The sequence below is a fragment of the Miscanthus floridulus genome, chromosome 12 (genome assembly GCF_019320115.1).
Source record: "Miscanthus floridulus cultivar M001 chromosome 12, ASM1932011v1, whole genome shotgun sequence".
In the NCBI taxonomy this organism is placed as follows: domain Eukaryota; kingdom Viridiplantae; phylum Streptophyta; class Magnoliopsida; order Poales; family Poaceae; genus Miscanthus; species Miscanthus floridulus.
Genome location: NC_089591.1, coordinates 33,680,065 through 33,693,684, shown reverse-complemented (window position 1 = coordinate 33,693,684; position 13,620 = coordinate 33,680,065). Strand labels below are relative to the sequence as shown.

Genomic DNA, 13,620 nt, shown 5'->3' with positions numbered 1-13,620 from the left:
TATTCCCTGTCCTATAGCCTCATTGTGCCGTGCAATTTCGTCTCTGTTTCGCGTTGTTGAGTTTGTGCCCTAGGTCAAGTTCTTGTTTCTGGTTTTAGATCATTTTTTAGTCTAGTTTGTGTTTTCCCCTTTGTTTTTCATCATAATCCGTGAACATCTCCAAGTCTTGTTGAGTTTCCTTTATATTCATCAAACCCTAGTCCACGCCATCTTATTTGTTACACTTGTCTTCACTGTTTCCATCAAATCCTTGCTGCCATGACCAATTTTGGGCGCATTGTTCCTGTTTTGTCCTCTAATTCGGAGTCTGTTCTTAAAACTGGTCTAGTTTTCACATACGAACTCAAATTTCGACGTTCCATATATCAAAATTGATCAGAAAAAAATTTCAGATCCATCCATCCCTTGCTTTGCCAAGGTTGGAGATTTTTATTTTGGTCAAAAAGTGGTCACAAGATCCTCTTTTCGTGGTCATAAGGTCTTTGTCGATTTCGAGCACGTCTTCTAAAAATTCCTCAGGCCACGTCTTTCACTTGTTTAAGCTCATATTTTCTATGGTTACTTCTTTTGTGCTCCTAAGTGAAGAAAAAATATCAAAAAAATAAAAAGAAAAGGTCAAAGAATCCCAAAAAACAACGACAGCCTAAAAATAGAGAAAAAAAGAGAGGGGCAAAAGAGGAACAATATCTAGAGAAGCACATAGAGAGCACCATTTGAGCTATGTTTGTGTGTGCTGATTTCTACCTTGTTCCTAATCATATTCTTGCTGTTCACATTACTTGATACATCTGGTACTTGGAACATGAGTAGGCCAGTAACTAAGACAAGTACTTGGGATACTTATTCAGCTTTGCTATTTAGTTGCAAATATTGTTTTTCCTTGCTACTATATTGTGCCTGTCCAAGCTCCACTTTCTTCTAACCAAGTACAGGTTCGCCTTACAACTGTTACACTCAAGCTACAACGGTATCACAGTCATCGACCGATTGCACCGCATGTTGCTTTGATAAGAACACTTGTAAGACCGTGGTAAGACGCTTGAGAGTTGAGTGCCTTATTTTTCCTTGTCCACAACCTAAGTAGTTGGTAGGGATAATACTATTTATGTTGTCTTTTCCTTTCTACTAACCATATCAGGAAAAGCCAGAGGCAGCGGCCAAGGAAATGAGGATGCACCTACAGATTTCAATGACTATGTTTCTAAGAATGAGCTTCATGCCGTTCTTGATGACAAGTTTAATGAGATCCTTCAACAAATCACCAATTTGGCCAAGAGGATTGAAGGTGTTGAACAACGACATCCTGAACCACGTCCTGAAGATGAAGATGATGATCTCTCTGAGGAGGACGATGGCGACGCGGAGGCTGAAGCCGAAGCTCAACGATGTGCTAAGGATGCACGTAACTGTAATCGGTTGAACTTTAACCGACATGGTATGGGAGGTAACAACCAAGGTAATAATGATCCTTTCTCTAAAACTAAGTTTAAGATACCTCCTTTTTCTGGTTCTGCTGATCCTAAAGCATATTTAGATTGGGAGATGGCTATAGATAAAAAATTTAGCTCCCATCAAGTACCTAAAGAATATAGAGTTAGACTTGCTACTAGTGAGTTTACTAGTTTTGCTCTTTTCTGGTGGAATGATATTTGCAATAATGCTAATGCTAATGCTCAAATACCTCAAACCTGGACTGTACTTAAATGACGAATGAAATCAAGATTTGTTCCTCCATACTATCAGCGTGATCTGCGATTAAAACTGCAACGTTTAAATCAAGGTAGTAAAACTGTTGAGGAATATTATCAGGAGCTTTTAATTGGTCTAGCACGTAGTAACATACAAGAGGATGATATGGATAAGTGTTCTAGATTTTTTGGAGGTTTACGTCGTGAAATACAGGATGTTCTTGACTATAAAGAATGGACTAGATTTTCCCAATTATATCATTATGCTATTAAAGCTGAAAGGGAAGTACATGGACGACAACCTAGGCGATCCACGACTCCATCCATTCCTTCACGTTCAACCGAGGTGAGTAAATTTTCTAATGTGTAGACACTACCAGTGTCTGTAAAGAAGAATTCTCCTATCACACCTTCTAGTGGATCTACTACACCTTCCTCTAGCAGCTCTTCTAAAGTTGTGTGCCACCGCTGCAAGGGCATGTGACATATTGCTAAAGAATGCCCTAGCGAACGCGCATATATTGCTACTGATGATGGTGGGTATGCTAGTGTTAGTGATGAAGAGAATAAATTTGCACTTGCAACTGATCTTTATGCAGATAAATTTGCGGATAGTGCTGAAGATCCTGATGAGGTAATTGATAGTGTGGCATGCACTGCAGACTACAAATCAATCATTGTTCAATGTGATTTGAGTACACAAGTTGAGGCCCTATTCGTTGGTCTGAATCTTGGCTAAAACTGGCTAAAAAACACTATTCTGGCTGAATTATTGTGAGAGAAAAACACTGTTCCGGCTGAAAAAACAAGCAACAAGCCGAATATGAGGTAAGCCGAACGGGGCCTAAGCCAGTAGACAAGCTACAACACCATAATTTATTTTAAATATTCCTCATTGTCAATAATTTTCCGTGTTCGTGCTATAATTGATGGAGGGAGCAGCAACAACTTGGTAAGTTCTGAACTTGTCAAGACTCTTGGTTTATCTACACGTGCTCTTCCACATTCATACCATGTTCAGTGGTTCAACAATAGTAGTAAGGCAAAGATAACACAATCTGCTCGTGTGCAATTTTCTATCAGATCATACCATGATTATGCTGATTTTGATGTCAGTGCCTATGCAAGCTTGTTCACTTTTGTTAGGCCGCCCTTAGAAATATGATAATAATGTTGTACATCATGGTAGGCAAAATAGATATACTTTTATATTTAAAGGAAAGACCATTGCTTTACTTCCTTTAACACCTGCTGAAATTGTGCAATATGAAAAGGAACTTGCTGAAAACAAAAAGAAAGACCATGATAAAGACTTTAGCAAACCAACAAATGAACCATCAAGTAACATGAAAGAAGTTTTATTTGCTCTTAAATATGTTCTTGCTGATCATGATAAACCTTGTTATGCTTTAACTTGTACATCGCCTATATGTTCACTTAGTCCTACTCCTAGTGCTATGCCTCTTGTTGGTACTAACCTTTTGCAGGAGAAGGAGGATGAATTCCCAACAGGGAAGCCACCTTGGTAGCCGCCTTTGCGAAGGATGGGGCGCCAAGATGAACGTCTTCTTCCAAAACTATCGTTGTTGTCATCCAATGGAGGAGACGATCTACTTCAGTGGAGGACAACTTCAATTCAAGAAAGGGAGGATGATGAGGACATCACTACTTCATCGCATACAAGCCAAGGAGAGGAGGAGGTCCTGCATGGGCGTCCAATCCAAGTCCAACTCAAGTTCGAGTCCAGCTCAGGCTCTAGGACCAGTCTACCTTAAACTAGGTCACCCAGGATGCATCTGGACTCTATTTTCGAATGATCCACATATGGATGGAAAGCTAATTGGATAAGAAAGCCAACCCAATGGTCTCACATCAAAAGCCCTTCGGAATCAATGTGAATCTTCGAAACAAGTCAACATCCAAAATCTATCAGGGTGCTGCGACACCGTCTTTTGGTCCGTTGGACCGTGTATCGTGTTTGGGCCCATTAGGGGGCACGTCTAGGGGGTAACGCCCAAGACTCTATAAATACCTAGCCATCACTCTCCTTAGGGTTTGGGTTTTATTTAGTTCTTGATTTCCTCGTGAAACAGACGTCGTTTTGATGCAACTGTCGCCGCCAAGGCCGCTTGCTGTGAACCAGGGCCCCAGTTCTTGATCTTGTTTGCCTGTGGCGATTAATCCTTTCAAATAAAGACTTGAACTCCTTCTCATTATCATAAGCCTTATATTTATTTGCAATTTCAGATTACGTTCATCTCGTTCTTGCTTGTGTTCTTGATTCGCTTGCAGGGAAAACCTTCTCAGTGAGGTCAATCACGTTCATGTGGTTGATAACCAATGGAGCAGTGGTGTAATGGTTGCAGGGGTCTGAATCAGTCTTGGTTCAAAGCCTAGATCAGTGAACATTAAGTCTCCACCAATCGACGCTATCATACCTTTCGAAAGATCGGGCCTAGTCGACATCACTTCCTACGGTTTGACTATACTATTGTTTAGCTCTTCCCATCAAAGAGAATGGAAACAACTTCCATCTTAAGGTTTTGTCAGACATGCCAGCGATACGCAAGTATGCATAGGTCTATTCAAACTCTTGTAGGTGTGAGTATGGGTTTTCAGTTGCCTTCTCCTGAGAAGGATTGATCCCGAATGAGTTTTATAAAACATGGGTGCATCTCATAACCAAGTGTAAGGATAGACTCTATAGATTTTGGTGGCTCTAGGCGCATGCTCGTAGGTGCAGCGTATAGGTAGATAGGAGTGGAATCCATGATAAAAAGGAAAAGAATAAAAGATAAGAGATTAATCTAGGCTTGTAGTTAATTCAGCAACCGTTTCCCCGGCAACTGGCGTTAGAAAGCTTGTTGGTATATTTAACGTACACAGATAAATCTACAAGCGCATGAATACCACTATAGTTTTCACCCGAAAGTATTCCAAGTATCATATCCATAGGGACACATGTGAGACTAACTATGGTCTAACTCAACTAGGGGTAGCAACAAGGTTAAGATAAATAGGAGCGTAGATTAGAAAACTAAGGTTCTCTAGTTCTGACTTGGGTAAGCTATGTTTTCTACTACTCAACTGGGAACATTACTTAAGGAAAGACACCAGCAAAGGATGCTTCCCATAGTAACCGCATCCTACTTGCCCTACAAACGAGAGGTGGACTGCAAAGGATTCAATGAGGCTATAAGAGCCACCCTCGTGAGCTACCACAGATCCAGAATATAGGATGCATCCACAAGCAACCTAGAGTCTAAGCACCATGCTTACACTACAATTACTACTTTACTCTTCTCGGATAAAGAATAAAGCACTCAAACAAGTTGTGAACCATATGAATAATATAAAGAAGAAGCTTAATTAAATTAGAAGTTGATTAGTAGAGAAATATTAGAGGCAAGCTCAGATAGAACTTGGATCCACCAAGGTACAAGCCATAGAGAGGGCACCGATAGGCTGACACTTCCTCCAAACTCTTTCCTCACTCTCCATCTCACTATTATTTACAAGACTAGATCCTATGGAGGACTCATCTTCTCTTGATAGCTGGCTCTGATCCTGAAGATATGAATTTGGGTTTTAGGGATCTGCTGAGGGAGGGGGTAGGGGCTGATATATATAGGCTGGAGCATCAATTTTGAGCCCTCAGATCAAACCAACTTGAATAAACGGTGAAGATTGGATCTCAATGGTAGTGAGAAACCAACTTTTGGAGCGAAGGCTGACTGGTGGGACCCACAGGCTGCCTAGCCTGCAGGTGGGGCCAGCTGGCCCCACATGATAGCCCCTCGGGGTCTCCTTCGGTGGAGAGCCTTCTGGAGTCTTCTAGAATCTTCCCACGCTATTTACAGCGATGGAATTCCATAATTTCCTTTGACGAATAGGTCCCCTTGACGGTTTTCTAGATAAACCCTGCTAAAAACACAGATTCACCAAAACTCATGAAATTTATTAGTTTAAACCCTTATACCTATGTTTGGTGATGGATTTAAGTATAAATGCAGGTTATGTTGACGGTTTATAATTAGTGTTATTGACCATCAACAATGGACTTTAGAAATCTTTGTGATGAGTGCTATGTGTGTGATATACATGTTGTATTTACTTTCATAAGAACCATACATGCTTAGAGTGGATTTGTATGATGTGATGCTTTTATATTCCTTCTTTGTGTGATATATCCTATCATATGCATCACGGTTTTTATTTTTTCACACACACTTGCACCTCACAGATGCAATGATTTAGGGGGAGTCTCGTATGTGTTTTAAATATGTGCGATTAACATTTGAGGTCATTTTATGAATTCTATTCATAAGCACATACTAAGGGGGAGCTTCTCATAAATCATTGAACCCAAAAACTTAAATATTTATATCTTTTTGTAAACTTTAACCAAGTTGTCATCAATCACCAAAAAGGGAGAGATTGAAAGAGCATCTAGCCCTTTAGTGGGTTTTGGATGATTGAATGACAAAATGATTAAATGTCTAACCTATGTGCTAAGTGTTGGGCAGGAAATGGGTTATCTCACAGGTAGTTGATGAAAGCCAAAATGATGTACTGATGTATAAACAATCTAGTTCAAACACAAGACAACAATGCAAAAGATATTCATGCAAGGCTTACTCATTGTGGGATTTCTATGAATAATATGAAAGCAAACAATTGATGTTTTTTATTAACAAGACATGAGGGATTGCATATGGAATGGTTTTACATTCTAAAGCTTGCTAGATTGAAAAACAATTTTAATTGAACTTAATGGATGATTCAACACAAGGTGTGACTTGACGGCTTGATATGGTGAAGATAGCAAGGAAAAGGCTTCAAGGTACTAAGCAAAGGTGAAGGGCAAGCGATGGCTTGGTGACCGAGGAACCTAGCTAGGGTGAAGAAGGAAGTACTTGCATTTAGTCGAGGTACTAATCAAACTGTGTTGGTCATATTGAAGTGGAGTATCAAATCTTGGATGAATTGTTGAAGTGACTTGATACATTTGAAGTCAACTCACATTTGTTGTTTGTAATCAAGTCACATGCTCAAGATAGCTTTGCTCAAGGAGAAAATCAAAGTTAACATGATTGACACCCTCACTTGTCAAAGATCGGAAGCTATGACATTTGGTTTGAAACAAATCAACTCAAGCGACTCAATTCCATTTTCATTTGATCTTGACTTCATAGGTATGCTGTACTATGAAGAGGGATGCATCATGTTGATAGATGATTATTCATAAGTGCTCAAACCAACCCATGTGAGGTTTGAGTGAAAGAGAGACACAAGTGCTAACTCGCTTTGCTGCAGCTGGAAATACCGGACGTGTCCGATATGATACTGGACGTGTCCGATATGATACCGGACGTGTCCGGTATTGGTTTAGCCGTGGCAATTTTTTTAGTGTTCTCGGTTTGGTTCATCAGGAGTTCTGACGCCTCGCAGCGCCACTGACTTAGTGACCGTTGGGGTTGTATGGGTAGTACCGGACGTGTCCGGTATTCTCAACAGCTCTATAACGGCTAGTTTTTCAAAGAGGCTATAAATATCCCTTAGTTTTCACCTTTGGGGGCTGTTGATTTTGCTAACATTCAAACACATTTTTGAGCCTTAAGAATACTCTCCAACAATCTCTTAGTGAGTGATTGATCCAATTTGCAAAATCCTTCTTGTGGGTTGAGTGAGATTCAAAATTGAGAGCAAGCCACCCTTGAGCACTTGTGCATATTTGTCGATCTTGTGATTTGCATTTGTTACTCTTAGACCCTTTGGTCCTAGACAGCTAGGCGTCGCTGGAGATCACCCAAGAGATTATGGTGTGCCTTAGAAAGTTTATAATGGTTTGATTCCACCGCCGTAAGGGAAGGGATCAACTAGTGGAAGGAGAAAAATGAGTTGAAAAAGACTTCGGCTAGAGTATCCTTCGTGGTTCTCTAGAGCTAACCTTTATTGGGTCGCTCGTAGCCCCCTCAACGGAGAGTAGGACTCGACGGAGTCCGAACTTCGGTAAAACAAATACCGTGTCTTGATCTCCCTTTACATTTGGTATTTGTGATCTTTGTGTGTTGTTTGATCCTGTCAATAGGCTATCAATAGTGGTATGCAACTTGGTGTGAAAGCAGAAATCGAAAGGAGAAAGTTGGGAGCTGGAGTGCTGAACCCGTCTATACCGAACGCATTCGGTATAGGTACTAGACACGTCCGGTATTTGAGGACTAAGTTAACTTTATTTATTTGATTGCTCTAACTTTGTGTTGCAGGGTTGTACCTTCTAGATACTTTCTCTACACCTTGTACACTTTATGTTTAACTCGTGAGGGGTTCATTTCTCTGATTTGGAATTTCCGATCCTTCACTAACCGTTTCCGTATTTTAAAGGGTTGAATTTTTAGAACCGCCTATTCATCGCCCCAGGCAGCATCCTCGGTCCTTTTTAGGCCGCTGCCTCCCTGCCTTGTCACGCAGCCACCGCCAAGCCGCTGCCTACAAGCACCGTTGAGCCGCTGCATCCGGCGAACTCCACGTGGCGATGAGCCTTCGTTCTCCAAGAAAATTGCATGTTGCAAGCGTCTGTTTCAAGTGTTTCTAATATTTCAGAGGTATGTTGCAAGTGTTTCATACGAATGTTGCAAAAATAGATTAGGATGTTGCAGATGTTGCAATAGTTGTACGCGTATGTTGGAAGTGTTTTTATTTGGATGTTGTATATGTTTTCACACATATGATGCAAGTGTTTTATCTTGATGTTGGTATAGTTTACAATGACTTTAAGGCTTTTTAGGTGTTTGTGTAAGTGTTTCAGACATATGTTTTAAATGTTTTATTTGTTTTTCAGACGTATGTTGTAATTGTTGCATTTAGATGTTTAAAATAGATCGAGTGTTGCATATCTCTCCTCGCCTTTCTGCTATCTCGCCTCGTGTCAGGCGCGGGAAGGCGAAGGCGATCTCCACTGGCACGAACGGCCTCACGTGCTTGCGGGCGGGTGCAGCTGGTGAGACGTAATGATTTTAAGTGTTTTTCAGGTATTTTTGCAAGTGTTTCAGACGTATGTTTCATTTGTTTTTAGACGTATGCTATACTTGTTGCATTTGGATGTTTCAAACTAGGGCCCTGTTCAGCAGGACTTATTCCTCCTGCGACTGATTTGTAGGACTGATTTGTTGTGAGAGAAAAATATTGTTCCCATGTCTAAAAAATAAAATTGATTCTGATTGATAAGCTCAAGCGAATAGGGACTAAATCGAGTGTTATATCTCTCTTTACCTTTCTGCTATCTCATCTCGTGTTGGGCGTGGGAAGACGGAGACAGCCCCCCTGTCGTGGGCGGCCTCACGTGCTTGCGGGCAGACGCGGAATGCAAAACGAGGGACAGCGGTGCAGCCGTCCGGATGGCAACTCAAATCGGCCCAGTTTTCCTTAGATAAGAGATAGCAAGACGGTAGGCCAAGCAATTTCTTATCAGGGGGTGTTTAGTTCCCACCAAAACCAAAATCCAAACTTTGGCACTATGCAAAAAGAAGATTTCCCGTCACATCAACCTTACGGTACATGCATGGAGTACTAAATGTTGACGAAATTAAAAACTAATTATACAGTTTGGTTGTACTTTACGAGACGAACATTTTAAGCATAATTAGTCGGACAATTATTACCGAATACAAACCAACCTCCTACACAAGCAGAAGCTGGACCTTAGGCCCAGCACCAGGACCCACCGAACCCTCGCAGTTTCGTCGCGCCCACCAACTCGAGCGATGAGCACCGGCGGTGCGGACAAGCCCGGCAGCGGCGGCGGCGCGGTGAAGACGCCGTCGGACTTCCTCAAGTCCATCAGGGGCCGCCCCGTAGTCGTCAAGCTCAACTCCGGCGTCGACTACAGAGGTATCAATCACGCTTTTTCTCGCGTTTCGGCTACTCTGCCCAAACCCTAGAGGGCGGTCGTAAATCTTTATAAACTCTGAGTTTCGGGGATGTCAGTGGGCAGATAGTTAGCTGATTTCCGCGTTTTAGGGGGTTCGGTAAGGTAAATTGGGGTTGCTAGGAACACCCTGAGTATATACACCGTCCCGGTGAGGCAAGTAATTCTTGAATATCTAGTTTTGAAGCCTATGGGTACTCTTCTAGGGTTTTGTATCTGTGATTGGATGGGCGAGCATGGGACGGTGTCGACTTGTTGTATGAATTGGTAATTTCTCACTTCTAATATCGTTGTGAACTTCAATCTTCACGAACAAAGGAGCACATTAGCGCAGTGTTGCAATTGTAGAACTAGCCCACGTTGTAAAATCAAACACATGACTTTTAGGCTTTGCTAACGACATCATATTCTGGTTACAGAAAGGTTGTTGTGTGGCAAATTATCATGAAGTGTTGAAGTTTTATATGAACATTTGAATATTGTAATGTGATTTGGGGAAACACAAAAGTAAGTCTAGCGAAAATAGAAGAACACAAACTAGGTCCTTTTGTCCTGTAGGACGTCAAAAAGCATGGACTCCATAAGCTACCTGAAGCTCAGCTTGAGATTCCATTTTTACCAGTCAAGCTTGACCTATTTGTTGTAGCATACTTCTGTGTATTCTAATGTTTACATGTGCAGTTTGCCTTTACAAACTCAAAGCTGCCAAGAATCAGCTGAGCTAAGACAGTAATGCTTATCTCTGGCAAGAACTTCCTTGAGTTCCTCTTTCCTGCATGACTACCATGGTCCACTTGCCTCTCTGAGTCTTCAATGCCATCAGTCAGGTCCCTTTTAGCCTTTGCCTGTACCAGATCTCATTCAGATTTATAGGCAATTGAGTTTAGAAAGTTTTACCAGAATGTTCTACATTTTGGCACATCATACATCTTGATAGTTTGTTTAAATGTCCATATTGTTTCACTAGACATGGAACTTCAGAATCTAATGTGCAATATTGTTGTGCTAATGGACCCTATAAGCAGACGATCACATAGGTGGTTACCATTCATATGTTAGGACCTAAGTTATGTCATGTGGACCAGATGGTTGAAGAATGGAGGCTGAGTCCTTTGAGCAACTGCATGTAGTTTACTTAAAGAACAAACTGAGAACCCTATACATGAATGTTACACTTATATTAGAAGATATATATCGTTGGGAAGAACATGAATGTTGGTAGCCTCAGTGAGCGCTTCACTTCAAACACAGTAGGTGTTAAATACTTCATTAAAATTGGTACTTGCAAAACTGCAATATTTGGTTGTGCGTATTTGAGAATTTAATGTATCCTTTGGTTACTGTATTTTGTGAGGTATCAAACAAGCAAATTCTTATTGAGTTTTTATTTCCTGTTGCATGTTGCTTGACAAGCATCATATGTATTCAGAATGCAAAGACATTACTATCCTGTGTTCTTGGCCTGTTTCCTATTTGGTTGATTGCATCTCATCAATATAGGTTTCTTGTAGAAAACCAAAAGGTTGTATTAGGAACTTAACTCCTGTATCTTCCTTCACAAATTGAAATAAGTTTGTGATCAAACCGGTTGATAACTTTATTATCTTTACGAAAGTATTCCATTATCGTTTATTGCTGCTAAGGGCCAATAACATGATTCGTCGCGGAAAAAGTACATATGTTGCTCCTCGAAGCAGTATGCTGTCCTCTTTTAGACTATCCATCCATTTTCCTAAATATGCACCTGCCAAGTTGCATATTGTCCATATTACCTGGCATGTCGTAAAGTAATTTGTAGTACTCTGATAGTCTGATGTTATTTAATATCTTGGCTAACATGTGTTAGCTAAAACATTTAACTGTTACTACTCTGTTTCGCAACGTTTGTCCTGTCTGCATACCTAGGAGACTCGAAAGCTGAGCAAAAAAAAGGGCGTACCCAGTGCAGAGAGCTCCCACTCTGTGCGGAGTCTGGGGAAGGGTGTTAGTGGCAAGCCTTACCCTTGCCTGTGCAATGCGAGGAGACCGCGTCTCGAACCCGGGACCTTCCAGTCACAGGCGGTAAGACTCTACCGCTTGCACCAGGCCCGCCCTTCTACTCGAAAGTTGAGCAACTTTAGATGAAATCAGTTTGTTCTTGGTCTCATTTGATGGATGAACTGTTGATATATCCAATGAGATGAAATCAGATTGTTCTTGGTCTCGTTGGATGGATGGACTGTTGATATATCCAATGAGTACTAGACATTTTTTTAAAGTAATTGAATAAGATAAGAAGGGCGGGCCTGGTGCAAGCGGTAGAGTCTTACCGCCTGTGACCTGAAGGTCCCGGGTTCGAGTCGCGGTCTCCTCGCATTGCACAGGCGAGGGTAAGGCTTGCCACTAACACCTTTCCCCAGACCCCGCACAGAGCGGGAGCTCTCTGCACTGGGTACGCCCTTTTTTTAATTGAATAAGATAAGATGATATCTAGGTATGTGGACAGTGGGCCTAATAAACATTATGAAACGGAGGGAGTATTAGTCTTCGGTACTTTAGTCAACAACAATATACACATATTTTGTTGATTATATGGGGCTGCTAGCATTTTGGTTAAATGAAGAATTTGATAATTGCCATTATGTAGAAGATAGATCAATCAGACACATTTTACTTTTCATTGATTCTGCAGCACTAATCGTGAGATGAACAAACATTTTGTCACCAAAAGATTTGTTTGAATTTATGAATTTTGGACACTGCAATAACTCATCAGACTCTACTTGCTCTTATGCATATCATGCATGTAGAAAATTGCACTGTTGCATTTGCCTTGGTGTAGACCTGTATATGTGGAATCTCTTTAGTGTACATAATAGAATGTTGTTTTCCAGTGTTGGCACGTACATTTGGAGTCTATCTATCCTAAATCCATTTTATTTCTTCCATCTGGCCCTGGCATGTCTTTGTTCAATGATAAATAGTGTCAGCTCTATATGATATCAAGTGCTGGCAAGGAACTGGTAAATGCAGTGTCATGGCTCACAGAGAATTGGATTTGATTGTTAGTTTCACTAATTTTCTTTTTTCCAAATTCTTGTGATAACCAGGTATATTGGCTTGTCTGGATGGTTATATGAACATCGCGATGGAGCAGACTGAGGAGTACGTGAATGGTCAGTTGAAGAACAAGTATGGCGATGCCTTCATAAGGGGCAACAACGGTACGACCTGGATTTCCAAATCCAATTCTCTGAATGTTTCCTCCCCTGAGAACTGTTTCATTGTCTCCATTTTATTTTCTGCTTCTGTGTATATATCCTGACACTTGTTGTCCAAATGCAGTTTTGTACATCAGCACGTCAAAGTGGACCCGTACTGATGGCGCATAGACGGATTGGAGCCCTGTCCTCCCTTGTGTCGTGTAACTTCAAAGCTGTTAACTTTGGTTGCGCTCTGACTCTGATGCATCCTTTCAATCTCTGTACTCGCTGTCTGGATGAAGTTGGGGAAAGGGAAAATGTATCGCACGGTTTCATGGGCGTGTCAGATGCTATTTTGATGTAACTGACATTTATTCAGCTTCCCATGTATATGTGGTGTTGCTTTAGAGATATGGATAAGATATTGTGTTTGCAGCACTGCGTTATGTCGTTTCATCATTAATGGTCGGTATCGATTCGTCAATGTTTTTGTGATCTGCTTTGAGTTTTAGACTCCTGTGGTCGATTTGATCCCAACAACGCCCAGAAACAATTCTTCGGTTCCTGTTTGGAACGCAGGAATTGTATAGAGGAAAAACGAAACGCAGGAGGAAAAATGCAGGAATAGGAACAAATTCCCACGTTCCAGATAGGCACCGCACCGATGAGGCACTCTCGCCGGCTGGTAGCCGTTTCGCGGCCACCAGCGGCGCCGCCTTGGCGCGGCACAGCACCCTGGCTCGCCGTGCTCTATCTATTCATTCGCCGATGGACGACGAGCACTCTGGGCGATGACGCGTCAGATGCAAAAGCTTGAAGACTG

The 13,620-nt window shown here is 41.5% G+C and overlaps 1 protein-coding gene across 1 annotated transcript; it reads left to right on the top strand.

Annotated features, from left to right (window-relative positions):
- Nucleotides 1-9,374: 9,374 nt before the first annotated feature.
- LOC136496410 (uncharacterized) lies at nucleotides 9,375-13,281 on the top strand. Its single transcript, XM_066492073.1, has 3 exons — nucleotides 9,375-9,578; nucleotides 12,705-12,818; nucleotides 12,940-13,281. Exons 1-3 carry the CDS (start codon nucleotides 9,452-9,454, stop codon nucleotides 12,984-12,986), a joined length of 288 nt encoding a protein of 95 aa, XP_066348170.1. The 5' UTR covers nucleotides 9,375-9,451; the 3' UTR covers nucleotides 12,987-13,281.
- Nucleotides 13,282-13,620: the final 339 nt, after the last annotated feature.